General features: G+C 41.8%; 1 protein-coding gene across 1 annotated transcript in view; it reads left to right on the top strand.

The window, feature by feature from the left end:
* Cadps (calcium dependent secretion activator) overlaps positions 1-22448 on the top strand; it is a 451625-nt gene that overhangs the window by 198107 nt on the left and 231070 nt on the right. Inside the window, 3 exon segments of the mRNA XM_035452903.1 lie at positions 1377-1457; positions 14472-14705; positions 19808-19929. Coding sequence (XP_035308794.1) covers positions 1377-1457; positions 14472-14705; positions 19808-19929 — 437 coding nt within the window.

Here is a 22448-nt window from a genome sequence, read left to right as displayed (position 1 = left end):
ATAATAACATACTCATGTAATCCCAGCACAGAGGAGATAGAAACAGGAGGACCCAGAGCTCCTTTCCAGCCAGCCTAGCCTACTTGGTGATTTCCAGGATAATGAGAGACCCTGTCTCAATAATACAGGATAGATTACTCCTCAGGAACAGTACCTGAAGTTAGCTTCTGGCCTACACCACACACTCGAACATACACATGCACACATCAACACATACAAACACCTACATGTCAATGCACACACACACACACACACACACACACACACACACACACACACACACACACACACACACACACCTGTATATGGTTGCACTCACACATGCCTGTTTTAAAAGAAAGGAACTTAAAATACTGAGTTGGTTTGTTAGCGGGTAGTTAATATGTACAAAAAAGAGGAATGACAGCCATCCTATTTAAATGGCACTGATTCCTAGTAAGATTTTCTGTGAGTGACATAAGTTACTGAACAAAGGCCCAAATATATCCTGAAGCCTAATGTTAGGTTTGCTTAGAAGTAAAACTTGCTTAGAAACCTTCAGTTCCTAAAAAAGGAATTGGCTACTATAGCTTACCACTTATTGTAAGTACAATTTTATTAGAACACATGTGCTCATTCATTCATAGGTGACCTGTGTCTGACTTCATACAACAGAGAAGTTGACTCAGTTGCAGAGAATTGCAGCAGTGAAGCCCCAACTACACCCTGCTTTATAGGAATGTCTCCCAAGATCCCCCATGATTTATAGAGAGCAACAAGGATTACATGACTAAAGCCTTCATTCTAAAGATGGGCACATTGGAACCAGAGAAATTGGGAACTGCCCTGGACTTGGCTTTTCTGATCTTTATATACTAGTTGTTTTCATGAAAAGCAATGGCAGGAAAAGATTTGGTCCTAGATCTAGGAGCTACTAATTGGAAGTAGTCATCCAGAGAATGGTTGGGGGTGCCTTAGTGGTTACTAAGAAGTGCAATGACTAATCTCCTAGGGACCAGGAAAGAAGAACCCCTCTGTCTGTGCCATGCCATGTGTTTTGGGGAGTTATGCTAGTTTCTTGTGGAACAATATTCATTGTGTAATGTACATTGTCACTGGGCCTCAACAGACTATCTCAGACCCTCACCTTAGAGCTAATCAAGTGATTGACAGATCTTGCACAATGCCATTCAAACATTCAGCTTAGCATGCTCTACCTTCAAATATTTATTTGGAATTTCACCCAGACCGAATTTGTTGGTTATAAAATTTTTTAAATAAAATAAATTCATGGATCATGGTGGGCACAGGGTGGTATAAGATGAAAAGTTACAAAGTTATTGTCTTTTATGGCCCCAACTGAGAGTCTCCTTGTTTTACGTTTGTGTTTTGTGCAGCTGGACAATCCAGATGAGCAGGCAGCCCAGATCAGACGAGAGCTGGATGGACGTCTCCAAATGGCAGACCAAATAGCCAGGGTAAGAGACTTTTCAGGTTCTTTCCTGGCACCAGGTCAAGGTCCCACCCAAGAAGTACCCTGACTAGTAAGGCCTTCAAAAGATGAAGGAGGGGGACTGGGAACAGAGTTCAGTTGGTATGTGGCCCTGGGTCCTATCCTCAGCACTGCATAAACAAAACCAGAAATGACAGTGCAGTGCAAACCTGTAGTGTCAACATGAAGCAGAGGCAGGAAGATCAGGAGTTCAAACTCATCCTTGGCTACATAGTAGCCTTGGCTTCATGAGAAAGAAAGAAAAAGAAAGAAAGAAAGAAAAAGGAGAAGGGAGAGGAGGGGAGGGGAGAGAAAGGGAAGGGAGGAAAAGGGATGGGAGGGGAGGGGAAACAAGCCTTCGTTGTTCTAATAGCCTCTCATGAGAATATGGCTCACTGTGACAAGTACCCAGTTGCCATTCTAAAACCCAGATGTGACCATCTAAAACAGAGCTTTAGAATCCCTCAGCAAAACGTCCATAGCTCCAGGACAATAAAACCACTTCCAAAGGACATCCCAGGCTCTGAGGCAGCAGAATGTGCCCCCCTTTATTTATCACTATGCATCACAATTTGCTTCCACAGCTCCAGGACCCAGTGGTATCTTCCCACTGAAGATACCAGACCTGTCCCAGGCTCCATGTCTTTGTGCCCACTGCTTTCTTAGCCTGGGAAGCTCTTTCTTCTCCCTTCCACCCAGCAAAGCCCTTCCTTAGCCTTCAGCATTTGGCCTCAGACATCTCCCTGAGCAATTAGCAGTTCATGCACATTCCACATGCAGACTCTTGCCTACCTGACTGAGTCTCCTGGTGAACAGGCTTGTCTAAACTTGGAATCGTATCTTATTGTTGATGCCTATTGCTTGCTGTCATCTATCTTTTTTTCTGTTGTTGACATTCATGTTATGAATAATTAGTATTTGTGTTAGTAGCATTTATTGGGTCCTGACTATGTCAGACATGCTGTTTACATGCTCCCTTTGCGTCAATAATTATAACATCTCTCTAAGGACATTTTATTTATCATCTTTGCTTTAGAAATTGAAGTATGCAGACTATGCAAGATAGGCACTAATGAAGGAGCTGTACTGGACTCTCAGATGAGATTTCATGTTAGTCAATTTTTATAGCTATGACAAAATAGACAAGAAAACTACTTCAAAGAAGAAGAATTTATATTCTTCTGTGACTTCAGAGATATCAGTCCTTGCAACACTACTTGGAGTCTGAGTTGAGGCAGTAAGGGCAGGTGGTAGAGGAGGCTGCTTACCTCACGTCTTCCAGGACAAATAACAAAAGTTCAGGGATAGGTACCATTCAAAGATGTGTCTTGGTTTCTTTTTCTGTTGCTACCATAAAACAACCCAGCAAAAGCAACTGAAAGACAGAAAGGGTTTATTTTGTCTTGGACTTCTAGAGCTATGTAACCCATCACAGTGGGGAAGAGATGGCCAAGGGCAGGGGAGTTATGGTGGCAGGCATGGGAAGTTAGGTGGTCACATTACATTCACCCTCAGGATGCAGGGAGTGAACAGGAAGTAGAACAAGGCTGGAGCCTCATGGCCTGCTCCAGTAACTCACTTCTTCAGCCAAGGATCCATTTCCTAATGGTTCACCACCTTCCCATGCAGCAAGCATCACAGCAGTGGACCAAATGTTCAAACAGGTGAGCCTCCAGAGACATTTAACATTCAGAAAACACCACCAATGACCTACTTCCTATAAACAGGCCCTGCCTTCTCACAGTCCATTCAGCAATGGTCTGATCAGTAGATTAATCCATTAATGAAGTCAGAGCTTTTATGATCCAATCACCTCTCAAAAGCCAGAAACTAAGCCTTTAATATTTTTTAGTCTTTAGACAGACATTTTTATATTCAAACTGTCGTAGGCCTCATGAAATCACAGGCTGTCAAAAGAGTTGAGATAGTTACCTCAGCAAAGAGTTTAAGGATGCCCCCAAGAAACTTCTAATTAAAAATAATAATTTATGGAATACATTAAAAACACAATTAATGTCAAATATCTATTACAAACTAAGTGTCAAACATTTCTACAACCCCCACTTGCCTGCTGGTTGTGGGGCAGGTGGAAGGCTGTTGGAAGTGGCAGGGAGAGTGGATAGAAGAGACCCTCATGCTGAAATCCCTGCTACAGGGGGAAGTAGCCCAGGGTTTGGCTATATAGAAAGGTGTCCTATTAGATGAAAAGTCAAGGAAAAATTCCAGGAAGGATACTTGTCTGTTTGGGATCCATTTTACAAAATGTTTGGCATCTTATTTTTTGAACACCTTTAAAGTTTATAGTCAAGTCAGTCTGGTAGCTATAAATAATGTGTAGCTATGGGTTTGGCTAACAGTAGTGTGGGAGGCTCTTATGTTTTGAAATCTGCTTACCATGGAGGGAGTAAACATCACTAGGTTTTAGAATATTCATCTTCTCTAAACTCAGTGTCTTCTTTAGTGAATTTTTCTGGAAAATCAAGGTAGTCTGGACCATTTGCCTGCCTGGAATAACTATTAACTCCCTGTGAATAAGCTCACACATCTTGATTTTGTTTGGAGGGGGTTAGGCTTAATATTATAATTCAGAAAGCTAGTGTTAGACTAATTTTAACTTTTCAAAAGTGAAGATAAACAGTTGATGTACTATAAATCAACATTCTTATCTCTGGAAAAAATCTTATCTCTCCTCAGCCTTCATGGTAAATATTCCCATCCAAGGTAAACTACAATTAACAACTTTAAATTAAGCTTCCTTAGAAAATGAACCAGGCAATCCAAACGACTTCTGGTTCTTATTTACTAAGAATAGAGTCAGTTCAGATTTGCATGCAGAGTCTCCAAACAGTTAAAGGCATGAAGGGCTCCTATGTGATGTCTTCTCGTTGCTGTTATTGTTCTCCTGTCATCTTCTGGAGTGTTCCTTCATGCCATTATCACCCTTGTCATGGCTCACTGGCTTGGTCCTGACCTCCTTTGCTCTACCACTGATCTTTGTCCCCAGCTCTAAACTCACCTGGTCTAGAATGAGTTCTTCATTCTTGCCGAACTAAACATGACTCTTAGCCTTTGCTGGTCATGACTAATTGACTCATAAATGATGTCTGATACAAACCAAACCAATGATTCCCTTTCTTGGGGACCATGAACAGCAGGCTAAAATGATAATATTGTTAGAAAGATGTCTACAGAGTAATGCTGAAAGAATAAATACACAGAAAAGGACAGTCAGGAAATCCATTGTGATGCCAAGGAGTAGAGTCAATGTTTGTATATGTGATTCAAGAAACTTCTGAGTTTTAATTGTGTGACTACTTTTCCCTAAATTTAGCTGGATCTACCAGACATTAAATAAAATATGAAGAAGTTGCATATCAGCTAGCTCTTGACAAACTTAAAATATATACTTCTGTTTATCTTTCTTTGGCATGCCCTGGTTTTCTATTTTCATCTGTTACTAATATCACAGTGAATTTTAGTGAGGATGTACAGTTCAACCCATATGACTGAAGGTCAGTTCCTATATATGTTACAAGCAGAAGTTGCTGGATACCACATATTCAATCCACTCTGCTCTCTCCTGTGATGGGTTTACGAGATAGTTTGAACACATCTAACTGCAACTTAGAGACATCAACTAAAGACAGCTTATGTGAAAGACAGGGTAAGTGCAAGGATCAAGACACTCAGAGAACATGGATGAAGAATAGCCAGACTTCTGGAAAGAGCTAGCACCAGTGGCCATGGAGGGACAGGACTCTGTTTTCTCTGTCTGTGTCACATTGGTTATCCATTCTTCCTCTGTAAGCCAGCACTCCTAGATTTCCAGATGGGAGTCTGGCTATCCCACAGCTTCTAAATATACAAAAGGGAAACCATCAGCCACTCTCTTACCTCTCCAGATCCTTTCCCTCCCTCCTTGTTTCCCTAATTCCTCCAGAATCACAGTTCTAAGTATCAAGCTTAGGATTAGCCTAAGTTTGTTCAAAGTTAATCCTAATACAGTTGACCAAGCCACTGTGGAATAAAAACAAGGGTCTCACTGTACACATGGGTACTGGTAAATATAGCCCTCAGCCCACTGTGGAATACAGGTACAGGGTTTGTTGGGACACATAGATGCTTGTAATGTACCTTCAACCCACTGTGGAGTACAGTTAATAGCCTTGTTGAGACACATGGGTGCTGGTAATGCACCCTCAGGATGAGTTGATACCTAAACAGTAGTACTGTGGGATCAGTATGAAGTGAGGTTATCCTGGATATGTCTAATACTATTAATTACCTTTGGTGTATTATTTACTAAGCTCTACTCTCTTACAGTTGTTTTACATGATAATCCTCAAACTCTCTCAGAACCTAATGGACTAGGTGGTCCTCTTTCAGCACAGAGGCATTGGAAGATATGCCCAAGGTTACTCTGATTGAAAACTGTATTCTTGACTAATTTGCTTTCTAGATTTTCTGAGTTGCTTTCCAAATTAAGGTCTTTATTTCCCTTCTGACCCAAGTCTGAGGGTCCAATAAACCTCTCTTTCAGGCTTTCTTCTCTGTTTGCTAATGAGCTGTTTATATAATGTTCCAGGCACTGGCTTTGAGATTTCACATTGGTTGTCACTTAGACCTGTTACAACCAGCCCTTGGCATGCAGTAATTCTACCCAGAACAGGTAAATCAGAAGGTTTAATTGCTGTGCCTGAGTTCACTTGGCTAGCAAGCAAAAAGAAGACAAGTTCTGCCTTCAGACAATCAGGAGAAGCCTCCAGGACAGGACAGGAGGACCTGCCTCCACCTTCCTCTCTCCCTGACAACCACCACTCCAGCAAATACCTCTCCATCTACACTGACATTTCTGTATCCCCTTCAGTTTACATAGATGCACAAGGGAAGTAGCAGTGATGAGTAGAACTATCTCCTGGGATTTAGAAAGCTCTCCACTATGGCATTTGGACTCTGGAAAGGGGGCTGTACAGACCCTGCTGTTTCTGCTGGAAACACTTTCACCATCAGATGCATCAACACTCAGCATGTGTGTGTCCTCTCTGCTTCAGACAGAAGGAAGGCAAGAGTGAGTTGACTGATGGTCATGGCCCTAAATGGTGAACTGTAAATTCAGTCACACCTGAAATATCTGACGACGAAGCTGCACCAGAACACAAATCAGGTGTGGCTTCACCAAGCACCACTCACATTCCCTAAAAGACTGGAATCAGAGATTTGAATACACTTTTTTATCTCATAGAAAAGACTCTTAATCCCTGTTCAAACATTTTCCAAATCCTCTCACACTGATATTAAAGGGCTCCTAGATTTCACCTAGAAATTAAGTCTAAAGTATTTAAGTTGTGTGATCAAAAGTTGACTTTAGGGCTTAAGCAGGCAGCCTGAGGCAATAGCTCATCTGTGATACTTGCTAGTTCTTCTGGCCATATTTTGGGGAGAATTTCCACAATTGTCCAGCTGGTTATATATAACACAAACAGTAGAGTTTTATGATATCAGCCACCAGTGATGAAAACCAAAAGACCAGTGGTTTCTCAAGCCATCATTTCATGGTAGATGTATGGGGATGGAGACAATGCTCAGTTGGTAGCATGCTGGCCTAGCATGGATGGAATCCTACTTCAGTCCCCAGTGCTTCATAAGTAGGGCATGATGGTACATGCCTGCAATCCCAGAATTCTGGAGGTGAAGGCAGGACAATCAGAAGTTCAAAGTCATCCTCAGCTACATATCTAGTTTAATTTGGTAGAATTCTTTTTTGGGCCTCTACTCTGTGCAGAGCAAAGCAAAATTACTGTCTTATACATGAACCTGTTATATCAATTAGGAATAATATCCAAATATTTCCCTGATAGAGAAGTTTGGTCTACACATTGCTATGCATCAAAGGGTAATGGAGGTCTCCCATCAGAGGACTACAAGAGAGTCCCAGCTTGCAAGCTAATGTTGTACTTGGCACTCACCTTGTGTTATGTGGCAGCACAAATGTGTAGCACACAGTAGTGCAGTCACATGATTGTCCAAATAGATGCATATAGGCAGATCCAATTGTCACCTGTGTCAGGCAGGGAAAACCCAGGAAAATCTGAGTGTGAGGAAAACACTTACGTGCTCAGCAGGTACTCTGAAGCTCTTCCAAGTGGAAGGAATGCAAAAGGGGAAAAGAATCCATCAGTTTAGGGCAGTTGAAAAGATGAGAATGAATGTGGAAAGGAACTGACCCTGGAATCTATCCCTGACTCCAGAATGCTCCTAAAATCTTCTATGCTGATTCTGACAAGCTCCTGCCAAGATGGTCCTTTTTCAGTTGATGTACCCACCCCCTCCTCATCGCTGCACTTTACCCCACACAGAGCATGTTGATTAGGAAATGGAGGAGCAGTCACTGCTGTGGAGGAGTTGTCTTTAAACAAACTCTGCGGATCAAGGGTTGAAAAATAAAATGGCACAGGGTGCTCATGCAATGGGATATCACCATAGCACCTCAGCTCTCCCTCAGCTAACCTTTGGGGCCAGATAGTCCTGCTCATTAGAGCTTGCATGGGCTTTGGAGCCAGGCTTCTGGGCTTGATACCAAGCTCTACTTACAACTGCCATAGCTTTCCTTCTCATTTGCTTCCAGAAAAATGGAGAAAAATAACAGCCATTGTCTCAGGTCTAGGTTGTAAGGAAGGATTACAAGAGGTACAACATGTGACCAGTGAGCAGCACAAAGAATCCTGTAAATGTAAGCTAGCCTGATTACCTTTACTGCAGCCATTGTCACTTTTACTAGTAGTTTTTCTGATGATGGTGGCAGATTAGCACTTGGTATGTGTGTGGAGAGAGGGAGACAGACAGATGAGACTGAAGCAAAGATCAGTAAGTATCCATGTTTCTTAATGTCTTTTGCTCTTCATGAGAACTCCATTGGGTTTGTTTTACTTTCACATTTCAAATCTGAAAGCAAACCCCAACTAGTTGGAAAACATCACAAAGACAGCAAGCATCAACCCAGGATGCAGAGTTGAGTTCATTAATGTACACTAATGTTCCTGATGCCTTCTGTGGATTTATCTATAATCTCATGTACCCCATATTATCTAATAAGAGGCTTTGTGGCAAGTGTTCCTATGATCATCACCCCCAGCTGGCACTCTCTTCCCATTGACAACCACAGCACCTGAAACAGGAGGGACCCCAGAAAGCATTGGGGAGTTGGATAAAATAGCTGCAAGACTGTTGGTGAGCACCTTAGTCTTAAAGTGTCTTTGTGCCTTCTTCCTCCTGATCACTTAAGGATGTCATCTGAGCCTTTGGGAAACTCTTTCAGTAACAGTAGACTTGTCAGCTTCAACCCAGAACCCATTCATTCCCTCTGGGTAAATAGAAGGAAAAGCCAATGGTTACAGGGTCTTATAGTGCTTACAGATGCTAATTTTAGAGATGTTCCAATATTCCACTAGTGTGGCTAGACATAGTTAACCCTGGTGACTGTCCTCACTGAGCAGTATTGTCAGGCCAACAGAGATTTTCTTTGGAGGACTCCATCCCACCCACACACTGTCTTTCATAAAGCAATATGAATAAAAAAAACTTGTTGTCATTTTTATGCTTAGAATGGGGACAATGAAAAAGGGCAGCTACACTTTTCTTATCTGGGAACAGTTACAGCTTTGAATAGTGTTTGTAATGAGTCTGCCACTGAAAATTCCCCTCAAGAATCACAGCCTAGATTGACAGAAAACTATTTCTTCTCAAGGCTCAAGTACTCAGTGAAGGGGGAAAAATGGCCTCATTTTCCCTTGCAGGCTTCAACTTTATGAAGCTCTTTTTATGATGTCATTTGAAACTGTCCAGCTTCTGGGAAGAGTCATCATTCTTTAGGTTTTCCAGTGGTCTCGTGTGGAGTTTGGTGAGAAATAACTCTGCAACAGAATGGTGAGGTCTGCAATCATTCACTTGGTCTTCTTCCAACATGTCAAGACAGAGGGATTAAAGGAATAAAGTGGGTCTAGGAAGATGGCTCAGTAGCATTTGCATAAATATGAGGACCTGAGGACCACAACACACATAAAAACAAATGTGTAGAGCATGTCTGTCTATTCCAAACTTCCTATAACAAGATGGGAGACAGGGACAGGAGAACCTGTAGAAACTCATGGGCCAGCTAGACCAGCATCCACAGTAGTGAATAACAAAGAGATCCTACTTCAAAAAAGGGAGAAAGTGAGGATCAGCACCCAAGATTGTCTTCAAACCTCTACACATATGTGCCTGCACCCATATGAACACACACAGAGACATCATATATGCAAGCATATACATCATATACACACACAGATACACACAGGCGCACACATGCGCAAGGGGACACACACACACACACACACATACACACACAGAGAGAGAGAGAGAGAGAGAGAGAGAGAGAGAGAGAGAGAGAGCCTTATACCCCAAGGAAATATGTGACAAAGGAGGGCAGACTCGGTGTACCCTCTCAAGGCTGACTAGCCAAAGATAAACTATTTCATAAATGTTATTCTTTCTCTCCCTGTCCACTTACAAAAACAGAAGTTGGCAGTAAAAATGAAAAATCCTATTTTTCCACTTCCCTTTCAAATATTCTATGAATACTAACATTTGAACTTTAAAATGAAGATAAAGGTGATAGGTCAGAACATTGTATTTTAAGTTCCTGAAATGTAAACTTTGGCAGCCTTTGTGTGATATAGGGACTACTCACACCATGAGTCAACCTATCTCAATACTCTTCACCCTCCAGAAGGAACATGTGCAGGGAAAATGAGGAAATGCTGTGTGGACTGTGTTTAGTCATCTAAATCTTATTGGAGTCATGGTTGTCTATATCTTCCATAGGAAGAAGCGAGTGCCAGTTTCTCTGTTCTCAGCTAACTGGACCTCAAGGCAAACTCTCCTTCATTGGTCAGACCCTTAGCCAAATGTCCCTCCTCTGTGAAGACCCACTAGCTCTCCCTGGAAGCATTCACTTCTCTTGCACATCTATTGAAATATTGACTTGGATGTTTCTGTATTCATCCTTTCCTAATTACTGTGAAGCGCCGGGAAAATGGTAATATCCTCCCACCAGAATCATCCTAGTGACACGCACAGTGTTCACTGGTTTATGTTTTTCTAAGTCAGACTGGCGCATCACTCAAGTCTCCCTGCCTTCAAGGCTCTGTACGAGTTTGCCCCAGTTTTAACAATCCCTGTTGTCCCCTGATGGAGTTTAAGAATGGGGAAGTTTAAGTGCTGTATGGAAGTTTTAGAGATACTAGGCTTTGGGGAGCCTCTCACATTGACTCACCACTAAGTTCTGTCAATACCATGACTGCATCATTTCCACCCTGCTGCTCTCACATCCACCCACAATGTGCTTAGAAAGTACCACACAGTGTGAGTACAACCCTTAGGCAGGAAGTGCTGTATTCAGAGGTTCCCAAAGGAACCAAAACTGAGGTTGTTGAGTAGATTTGAGACACTTGTACTCATTTGCTATGGAAAAGCACAACCCCAATGTTCTTCCAAAACCTAATTCATGATCACCCCATTTCCCCTCACGGTTGAGTGGTAGCTACATTAATATTTCATATAGACTTTTTGACAAGCCATTTACCCACTCACTCAGTTCATGTGTACTGAATGCTTACTAAGTGTTACACATTATGCTGGATATCAAGAGTTTTAGTGGGATGTCAAGATGGTATGATCCTGATTTATAACCCAGAAGGAAAGACATACACTAAGCAAATACATTCCATAGATGATTTGTTGACAATAATTATTCAAGGTGCTCTAAAAGGAACACTAGAAATTTGTTAGTTCTAGAATATGGATAGATCAAGGTCAAGAAAGCAGCAAGTTCTCTGCCCCCTCCTTGGTCTCTATACAGCCATCTTTTCATCATGTCCTCACATGGAAGAAAGGGCAAATACATTACCTGGGGCTTCTTTTAAAGGCAATCATCAAGTTCATAAGGGCTGTGCCTTGAGACATAGTCAGTCTCTAAATATTTCATCATAAATGTCATCACATTGAGGGTTAGGTTTCACATAGTTATCTGTAATTATGTATGTTGCACACACAGCTAGCCCTTTCAAAAAGTGATGCCCAGAAAGCAGATGTCCAACATGGAGAAGAGTTGTGTTTGAATGTGGAAGAAACCAAGAACGCTGAGAGTAAACAGGGGAGCAAGAAAGAAAGGGGTGCTAGCCCTAAAGAAATACCCTCTAGATAGGCTGGAGACTGGCACAGCCCAAAAACACCACTCGTCAAGCTTTGTAGGAAGATCAGCATGTATTTGAGTGAAATTTATACACTGGCAAGAATAAAATGCTCTTCTAGCCAACTCTTGGTTAAGGGGAATTATTGAAGGAACAAGGGATTCCCAGGTATATTCATTTCATTTCTTTTGTTGTGATAACAATACTCTTGACAAAAAAAAAATAGCTCAAGGGAGAAAGGGCCTATTTTGGCTTATAGTTCCAGAGGGATAGAATCCATTATGGTAGGAAGACATGGCCACAGACAGGATCAGGAAACTAGTTAATGACATTGCATCTACATTCAGGATACTGAGAGACAACGGCAAGTGAGGCCAGACTATTGAACCTCATAGCCCACCACATGTAGATGGAAGTTTCTGTCCTGCCTGATCCAGCAGCCACTCAATCCCAAATAAATACACAGCATTTTATATTCATTATAAACTGTTTGGCCTATTTCTCAGGCTCATCATTAACAAACTCTTACAACTTAAATTAACCCATAATTCTTCTCTATGTTTAGTGGTATGGCTTGGTACCTTTTCTCAGTAAGGCATTCTCAGCTTGCTTCCTCTGCATCTAGCTTCTCTGCCTTTCCTCTTCCTAGAATTCTCCTGGTCTGGTAGCACCACCTATACTTTTTACCTGGCTACTGGCCAATCAGCATTTTATTAAACCAATATGTGTGACAAACATTTACAGAGAACAAGCAACCTCCAGTGCTCTATTCCTCAAGCAAGGTTCCACCTCTTAATGGTTCCATATGCTTCCCAAACACCAGTTGGGGATCAAGGATTCAGACATATGACCCTATGGAGGACATTTTCTATTTAAATCACAATACCATAGAACTGACATTCAAGAGACAATATGAGGCCATGTGGGAATTAGAAAACTAGTAGAAGTCAAATTTCATTCCCATGATTCTAAACAGCTTCTCCTGCTTCTCTTGTGCTTTCTCCTTTCTGTGTGCCTTCCTCTATTTCTACTTCTCTTTATCCCCCTTTCTCTGTGGCTTGTCCTTCCTCTCTCTTCTTTGTTGAATGTCTTCCTCATCATTGAATTGATTCAGTATGACAGCCAACACTCAGTGAAATGATCATTTTGTTTCACTTTCATCGATGATGACCCATTGCATTCTTGATGCTTCTCAAGTCAATTGCTTAAGACAATGAATCTGCTTGATTGCTGGCCACTCAGCAGAATTAGTTAGTTGACTTTGAGTTGAACATCTGTATAATAGACATCTTATACCTTGGCACACAGAACTATCAAATAAATTCATGTTCCATGTGCTCTAAATCAAGCTCTGCCCCAGCCTGTGGAAGGAAAATAAGACTCACACCAAGGTAAATCAGCACAGTGGATTGTATGCATAGACATCACTTCAGAGTAGGCCAATGAGTCAGACTTTAAGTAGGAGTTCTGAGACAAAATCCTTAATCCTGAAGAGTCCTTAATCTCCCATAAAGACAATGTATTTATTCTTCCCATAAATAACGTTATATGATACATGATATCTAGATCTGCAGCAATGTTTCGGGAACTGAGCATGGAGCCAATTTTGATTTCTCAGTTAATTTTCCTGTTTCTAGGATCAAATATTTGACCAGAAGTAAGTTAAGGAAGGAAGGGACTCTTTTGTTTCATACTTTGAGAGTGGAATCCATTGGTGAGGAAGGCCTAGCAACTGGGGTGTGAGCTGGCTGATTGCTTTGTGTCCAGTCAGGAAGCAGAGAACAGTGGATGTTAATAGTCACTTTTTCCTGTTTAATCAGTCCCAAAAACTCACTCATGGAATAGGTGGGTTTTCAATTAACCTAATCCAGAAACACCCTGCAAGATGTACCCAGAGATTTGTTTCCATGGGGATCATCAATCCCACCATGTTAGCAATTAAGACTAACTACGACACCGGAATCTTAAAACTAAGACATCGCTAAGCCAATCAGACCCTTGAGTTGTTTAGACCAGTCTAAATTAGATTTGTTTGTAACTCATAAAATAAAAAGAAATCCAAACAGATTTGGCTTGCCCCTTACCTTATCAGTAGACTATAGAGTAGGTTTACAGGACAATTTCATGTTCCAGCTTGGAAATAGCTGTTTGAATATTCAAGGCACTTCGGCAGCTTATAGGGTCAAGCAGACAAGCAAGCAGCAGGTCAGGTCTCTTGCCTTACCAGCTGAAGCTGTGAGTCAGGAGGGAGAACGGCAGTGGTCAGTTTCCACATTCAGCTGCCCTGCTACTTTCCTGAACAACTGTAGTCATGTTTTTCTTTACTTCATTTTTTTAATTTTTCCTGAAAATAGTAAGTATTCTTAGAAATAGTCACAGGCTATGGTTGAAACATTTCAAATGGGCTATTTTTAAATTATTTCTGTGAAAAAAACTCTACCGACTTCCAGAAATAGGGTGTGCTTCTGTTTCTGAACTTAAAAACAAGTTGACTGCCATTTTGACAAAGAAGAAAAAAATTGTCAGAACTGGGACTGGATTTGAAAAAACATTGTAATTTTTCTTCCTACAAATCAAATTTTCTGGAGAAAACCAGGGTAAAAAGTTAGAACTGTAATCAAACATTTTCCTCTTTTTTATTAGATGTTTATGTCTGTGTTCCTACCTGTTGGAGATTATAAATACCTAAAGACAGGCATCTCCACATCTAGATGGAATATTTTCCTAAAATATTTCTATTTCTGATTATCCCTTTTCCTTTCTTTTGTAAGGAACGTAAATTTCCTAAGTTTGTATCCAAAGAAATGGAGAACATGTACATTGAAGAACTGAAATCCTCTGTCAACCTGCTCATGGCCAACTTGGAGAGCATGCCGGTGTCCAAGGGTGGAGAGTTCAAGCTGCAGAAACTCAAACGCAGTCACAATGCTTCCATCATTGACATGGGCGAGGAGAGTGAGAACCAGCTGTCCAAGTCAGATGTCTTGCTGTCCTTCTCCTTGGAGGTAAAATGCTTCAAATTCCTAAAAATGTACTGTTGTGGTAAGCCAGCTAAGGAAATCATCATAGACAACTTGCTTTCCCAAGTTGGTCCTAGAATGTTACTAAAGTAACAGCTTGCTAGGATAGGTCACCTAGTCAGCAAGTATGCCATCCCCCTTGCCAGGAACCACATTTCTCCTACAGAAGTGCAATCCAAAGAGCCACCTGCCAAATGAAATTTTGAATTATTTTTCCCTGTCTTAAAGCAGTACTCAGAGTTTCTGCAAAGATTTTTGGCAATTTAGAAAGCTTACATTTTTAGAAGACTTTGTTGAGAGGGATGGTCTAGCATCACTGAAATGAGTTCCAGATTTCTTTTTCCCATCATCTTTCCTAGTGGCTGTTTGGTAGAATTCCTTGTTAGTGTTTTGTTTTAGTTTATTTCTGCCTCCAAAGGAAGAATCTGTCCAGGCTAACACAGAGAAGTACTCTGCATGCCAGTGCATTCCTCCATAATGTTTCTGCACACATTGGCTCTTCATATTTTCCTATTGTGTGGTTTTCATCCACAAGCATCAAAACTCACTGGGAAACTAGTTCAATCCTCAGCTGAGTACCACTAAATCCCACTTAACCCAAGTCTATGGGTGATAGGTACAAAATGGCACAGTCACTTTAGAAATTAAGTTAGCATTTTCTCAAAAAGTTCAATATACAATCGAAATGTTATCTAGTAATTCTATGCTCAGATACCCACCTAATAGGAGTGAAAACACATGTACCCACAAATATGTTTAGAAGCATAGTCATGATATCCTGAAATAGTAGCACCCTTAGTCCCACTCAGTGGGTGAATGGATAGGAAGAAAATGCAACATATTTGTACATCAGAATACTATACAGTAAGTAAAAAGAAGACTTACTGAAACTCACATTGGTATGGATGAACGTCATCAATATTATACTTAGTCCTAAGAAATCAGATGCAACATGTAGCATGTAGTATGATTCCACTGATACTCAACATCCTGAAGGCTAATCTACAGGATGAGAGAGGTTAGTAGTATATTATGTAAGGTAGACATGGGTATACATATGGTGTATTGCTGGTGTGTGTATCACAAAACTGATTTAAGATGATTGCCTCACAACTTGGTAAGCTTATCAAACAGTCACAGAGCTGTATACCCAGAGTGGGATAATTGTACAGCACATGAAATGTGCATCAAGAAAGCTGTGCGAAAACAGAACAGCCTGAGATATACTTTACCAAGCTATTTAAGCACAGGGGCTATTTGATTTGCCATACTGGAGATTGAGCACAGGCTTTGTGTGTTCGCAGCAATCCCTCTGCTACTGCACTAGTGTATCCCTAGTCTTTACCTTTTATTCTGAAGGGCCCCCCTAAGTTGTCCAGGCTGGCTTTGGATTCACTGTATATGCCTTTTGGGCTTTGAACTAGTGCCTACTGCCCAGTGCCTCAGCTTCCTGAATAACTGGGTTTATGGACCTGCTCCAGTAGACTTGAATATAGGTATTTTTATGTGTTCCACAGTTAGAGACCCACATACAATTTATCAAAGATCAAAAGCACTCAAAAATTTGTAAGCACACAAATACATATATATTTATAAAACTGACACATAAAATTATACGCATGACATTTTGGAAAGTTTTTATAATGTTTAAGTCAAGATAATCCACTTTGTTCCCTCAAATATATTTATTATTGCTTCATGGTAAAATGTTCAAAATCCTTTCTTGTACTAGAGAAAAGGGAGGAGAAGAAAGAGGAGGAAGGGAGATAGGGAGGGAGGGAAGGGGGAGGGAGGGAGGGAGAACATAGTCAATCCATGAGAATTGCCTGGCGGTCCTAGGTTTAAGGAAATCAAGAGAACAGATCAGCTTTCTGTACATTTAATTAGAGTATGGAAAGACTAACTTAATCTTTTGAACTGCCATTAAGAATGTTGTGCATTAACTGTTGGTAAATTGTTTTTTCTGCTCAGCTCAGATAGGGAGCCCTTCTTCACATTGCAGTGTTTGCACGTGCACTCCGCTGTCAGCAGACGTAAATCTTAATTAAATATAGAACTCTTCGTGTGAGAAAAATCATCAGTGTAATCTCACAGAAACATTCTTTTCTTTTATTTTTTTTTAAGTGCTGCCACCTGAGATACTGAATGCTGTTGCTTAGGTGTCTTTGAATTTGATTATTGCCAATTAAAGGTGGCAATTTATTCCCTATTCCCTCTTGTCTTCCAGCAGATGAAAGAAGAAAAAAAGTATTTTATTGACTTTCATGAAGTTTTAAGTATGTAATTTTCTAATTCATTATTAGTTCTCAATATTAAACAGCTGATTATCTGGAATATAGGTGTAGGCAAGACCTCGGCAGTACTCTATGTAGACAGGACTCAAATGCCTTTGCCTTCTAAACTCGAGCGCAGATTTCAATGCCCTTGGGTCCCCACACACTTTTTAATTGGAAAACTAAATGGCACGCCATAGTAAAACTGCCAGCCAAAGCCTTTGCACATCTATTCATGGATGTGTTTGGGGAGTACAGGGAGTGGAGGCAATAAGAGCAGGTAGAGACAGGACTGTCATAGCAGCAGGGCAGGCTACAGTTTGAATTTGCAGATTGGTGCAAGACATGTTCCAAGTAATTAGAGAACTGAATGCCCGGAAGACACAGGCTCAGTTTGCAGAAGAAAAGAGGCCCAGCATGCTGTGCTGTGAATGTGGGCGAGGGGTGAGGGAGTACTACAGCAACAGGTATTTGCAGAAGGCTGCTGTGTGAACACTTTTTACAAAGGGCTTTTGAGGTGTTTGCAGATGTGCAAAAAAGCCTGATACTTGCAAATGACACAGCTAATGTAGGCCCAGAATCCAATGTAAAGTGAGATCTTTCAGATTCTAAATTGTTCTCTTTCCACCTGTATTCCACATTCTTTTATTGACCTGGTTCTTCCCCAGTATATAGCATGCGGTAACACATATGTGCCATATCCCTACTTCACAGGTAATATCACTGAGGTGGGCCCAAGGAAATGGCTCAGTGGGAAAAGTACTTGTACACAAGTATGAGGACCAGATTCTGATCTGTAGAATCCACCTAAGTCTGGAAGCTGTAGTGAGCATCTGTATCCGTCACTCTTACCGCAGACAGGAGACTCCTCAGAGCTGGCATTACAGTGAACAAAGCACCTTGTGTAAAATAAGGTGGAAGGCAAGGCCAGACACCTGAGGTGGTCCTCTGACTTCCACGTGAACTCTACACACACTCTCAAGAAAAAAGGAAAGAAAGAATAAAAGAAAAAGAAAGCTAAGCCCTTGCAGATTTGAAAAGACAAAACCAAAAGGGACTTATATGGGAGATGGTTTCCCAACATCCCAGAAGCTGCACAGGGCTCTTGAAGTTAGTGTGGCCTCTGACCCAGCAGGAAGAAAACCATATAAAAGGAGGAGGCCTGGGTTAAAGCCAGATGCTCAGGAGGGGTAACCAGGGACCTCTGCTTTATAGGCTCAATCAGTGATCCAGATTCATTCTGCTTGAGAATCAGTGGGCTATCACATGAACAAAATCCCCCAGAAGCATGACTTTTTCTTATACCCACTTCTCTCTCCTTTGTAATGCCATTCCCCCCTTTCTTAGAAAGGATGGTTTTCCCTGGATGCTTCTCACTGTAGGTCACTAAGACAGATACATTTTTTCTGATTGTTCTCTCTTTCCCTCGCTGCCATGTCAGAGTATACCATCACATTACTATCAGAATAGCAGGTGACTGACTGTGGGGATAAGAAATCCCAGAAGTTGTCAGTGAGTTTAGGCTAAACCAGAGTCAATATAGCTGCACACATGATGGGGTTTGGGTTCAACAGCCTTGGTGTGCAAAGATCATAAATAACTATGAAAGTAGTATACATAGAGTTGGCACATTTTATTCCTGTCTATTCAGATTCAGACATTTCAAACTCAAATTTCTGATCATAATTCTCATGGAACGTTCTCTTTTCTAGCAGGACAAAGCAGAGTATCTGGTCACTGAACTGGGGACAGACAAGTGGCAGTGCCTGCTGTGGATCGAGCCTGTGCTCTCCAGGTTGCCATTGTCTCCACTGCTTCGCCCCAGCTGTGGCACTAAAACGAGGTGGTGACACCAGCTGATCCTTAGTTCTTCACTATTGCTTATCTTGCTATCAAGAGAAAAGCTAATACACACACTGAGTTTCTATCAGGTGCTGACCTAAAAAGATAGCATATTTTTAAAGAAAACAGAACGAAGCCTTTTCCTTCCTATTTGCTCAACATGAAAAGAGTAGCCTGGTTCACCTTATCTGTCTGACCCTGAGAGCATCTGAATTAGCAAATCTTGCTGAGCCCGGTAGGGCAATCGCTGAGCCAGACCTATAATGTTAGCTGTTGCAACAGAGGAGCCAAGTTCAAGGCCTGGGCTACACAGCAAGTGTAAGATCAGCCTAAATAGAGACCCTGTCAAGAAAGAGAGTAGGAAATAAAATAAGGAGGGAGAGACAGGAAAAGGGAAAGAGGTGAGAAGAGAGAAACAGACACAAGGAGAAGTTGAGAGACAGATGGATAAAAAAGGAAAGGAGCAGAAGAAAGAAGGAAGGAGGGAGGCTGGACAGTGGTGGTGCACGCCTTTAATCCCAGTATTCGTGAGGCAGAGGCAGGAGCATTTTTGTGAGTTCAAGCCCAGCCTGGTCTACAGAGTGAGTTCCAGGACAAGTTCCAAAGCTACACAAAGAAACGCTGTCTAGAAAAAAAGAAGGAAGGAGGGGTGAGAAAGAGGACTGAAGGGAAAAAGGACTAAGGGTCTAGCTCAGCTGTAATGCTTATTTCACCTGTGCAAGGCTCCTCACTTCCTTCACACTACAGCAGAGTGGCGGAATGAGTCACATTGCTCCATCAGGAAGGTAATAGGCGGCTACATTGTAAGCAGTTACACACTCTCCCTAGAAGGCCCTTGGGTGACTGGTAAAGCCCAGCAGAAGCCATGGCCTCCCTGTTGACTTTCACTGTAGCTTCCTGCTTTTTCCTTCCCATGGATGCTGCTGCCTCTGGCTTTGGTACTGAATCCATCTTATGTGATTCTGTTTTCAGGTAGTGATCATGGAAGTTCAAGGCCTGAAATCCTTGGCTCCAAATCGCATTGTATATTGCACAATGGAGGTAGAGGGTGGAGAAAAACTACAGACTGATCAAGCCGAGGCTTCTAAACCAACGTGAGTACTTTCTCAATGGCTCATCTCAGAGGTTATTGGCAGGTTTTATTTGCACCAACTCCAAAAGGAAGGCCTGTTTTCCCAGAGGAGTCTAGAGGAATCACACCTTCTCTAACAAACAAGGCGACTTGGCACCATTTTTTAAACACAGTCTCATGTAGCTCAGGCTGGCCTCAAAGTCACTATATAGCCTCGGATGACCTTGGGCTTATGATCATTTTCGTTTTGCTTCCCAAGGGCTGGGTTGCAGGATTATGCCACCATGCCTGGTTTATGAAGTACTGGGAGTCAAACACATCTGCAGCCTTGACACCATTTTTATTTGGCAGCTATGACAAGGATCCTGGTTGCTTCAAAGTTAAAAAGGAGAGTTGAAGAAACAGTCCCATTTTTGAAGCCTTTAGTCACATATCACACTGGGTGTGTGCAAGGTATTGCTGCACAGTGGAAAGGAAAATGGCTGCGGTGGACCAAACAGTGCTCACAGTTTAGTAGGGATATCACAAATGTGTATTTAGAAATACAGTCTGCTTACCTTATCTGTGGTTTCTACATCTTTAGCTTCAATCAACTGTGGACTGAAATTTATTGACAAATAATGATGATGATGATGATGATGATGCTAGGCATGGTGCCACATGTCTTTAATCCAAGTTCCAGGACAGTCAGGGCCACACAGAGAAACCCTGTCGTATAAAAACAAGAAAAACCAGAGAAAATAGAAAGGAATATTGTCTGGGCACAGATTGTTTATAGAATTGCTATCAGTCTCTAAACACTGCAGTGCAACTGTTTCCACAGTGCTTCATATTAGGCACCTGTGACCCAGCGCCTATAGAGGGATGTACATAGGCTACTTGAAGGTACTCTGTGATTTGATATGAGACTCTAGCATCAATGGTTATACATGAAGGGTGAGGTCAGACCCAATACCCCATGGGTACTTAGGGACAAATATAGTTATAAGTAGAGAAAAAGGTGGCTTGAGAAGATGTGGGACCTGAATCAGCTTTTAAATAGGCTCTTTTTTCAGTGCATGAGACATCTGCTTCAATATTATAAAATGCTCAGAGAATGAAGAGCTTATGAATGGTGCTTGGTTAGCAATGGCCCTGTGGTAAAGAGGAATGCATAGAAGGCTCCATTGGACAGTGAGGCAACCGCAGAAATCTATGGGGCCTCTTGTAGTAGATCAGTACACATCCCTAGCATAGGTGTGGATTTTGGGAGCCCATTCCACATAGAGGGACACTCCCTGGGCCTAGACACACAGGGGAGGGCCTAGGCCCTATCCCAAAGGAGACGATAGACTCTCAAGACCCCCTATGGAAAGCCTCACCCTCCCTGGAGAGCAGAAAGGGTATGGCATAAGTAGGGTGATAGTTGGGAGGGTGGCTGAGGAGGAGAGGATAGAGGGGAAAATGAGATTGACATGTAAAACAATCTTGTTTCTAATTCAAATAAAAATGGAGAGAGAAAAAAGAAGGCTCCATTGGGGCTGGAGTTTGTGGAACAAGGAGTTCCCTAAACTCATCAAGAGAACGGGTGGTAATGGGAAAGACACTAGAGATGTGCTCCTGCAGTTGAAGGGCCCGGAGTGAGGCAGTCCGTGAGTTAGGATACTGTGGCAATGATTGACAGCAGTGATGATTTATCTGTTTGGGTGAAGAGATGTCCCAGGCCTCACAGAGATCACTGCTCCCTTCCCTCACCACCACCATTCCCATCCTTCCTTTCCCAATCTCCAGAATGCCTTTGTAGATGAATGAGCATCTTCATCTTCATGGCTGGAATTAATCCACGAGAGTCATCAGAAAATAACCATCCCCAAACTCCTCCCCAGAGCATTAAGAGCTGTTTGGCAGAACATGAATAGCTCACCAGGATGTTCAAACAAAATAGTTCAAAGGAAGCACTGAGTGTTTCTCAGGCTGGAGAAGGGCTGAGGGTATCGTGTGCCGCCAAGTGTTCTTTGTATGAATAGGCAATGCCTCAGATGCCCAGAAGTGTGTGTTGGGGTGAGGGACTAGTGAACGTTCAGGCGAAAATGGAGGCTAATGTGACTTGTCACATGCCATCCCCACTCTCCCTTTTAGTCCTTGTTCCACCTGACAATGCCTGCTGTTTCTTTTTACTGCCAGTGCTGAAAGCCCAATGTTTCAAGTGACCCTATCTTTATCAGTGCTGTTGTGCTTTGCTGTTTAGAGGAGCTTTTTCAGAGTGCGTTACATGGTTGGAAGAGTGGAGAGTGGCTAGGGACTTTGTAATATTTCTGCCAAACTGTTTAAAGGAGGGACTCAGCATGGTGTTACAGGAGAATTCTCAAGGGGGCTCTGCTTTCCCATTTGTTGTTTCATAGGGAATATTTTGTTTCAAAGGTAACACATGACTTTCATAGGTGAAAGGGTGTCAGTTTCCAAGGTAAATGGTGAATGGATTTTTATGCCCTTGTGAATATTTAAAACAGAGTTTCTTGATAGAAATTAGTATAAAATGCTTGTTAATGTTAGGTACACCTG

The sequence above is a fragment of the Cricetulus griseus genome, assembly GCF_003668045.3.
Source record: "Cricetulus griseus strain 17A/GY chromosome 1 unlocalized genomic scaffold, alternate assembly CriGri-PICRH-1.0 chr1_1, whole genome shotgun sequence".
Classification (NCBI taxonomy): domain Eukaryota; kingdom Metazoa; phylum Chordata; class Mammalia; order Rodentia; family Cricetidae; genus Cricetulus; species Cricetulus griseus.
Note: the sequence above shows the minus strand (reverse complement) of the source record. Positions and strands in the feature narration are given on the sequence as shown.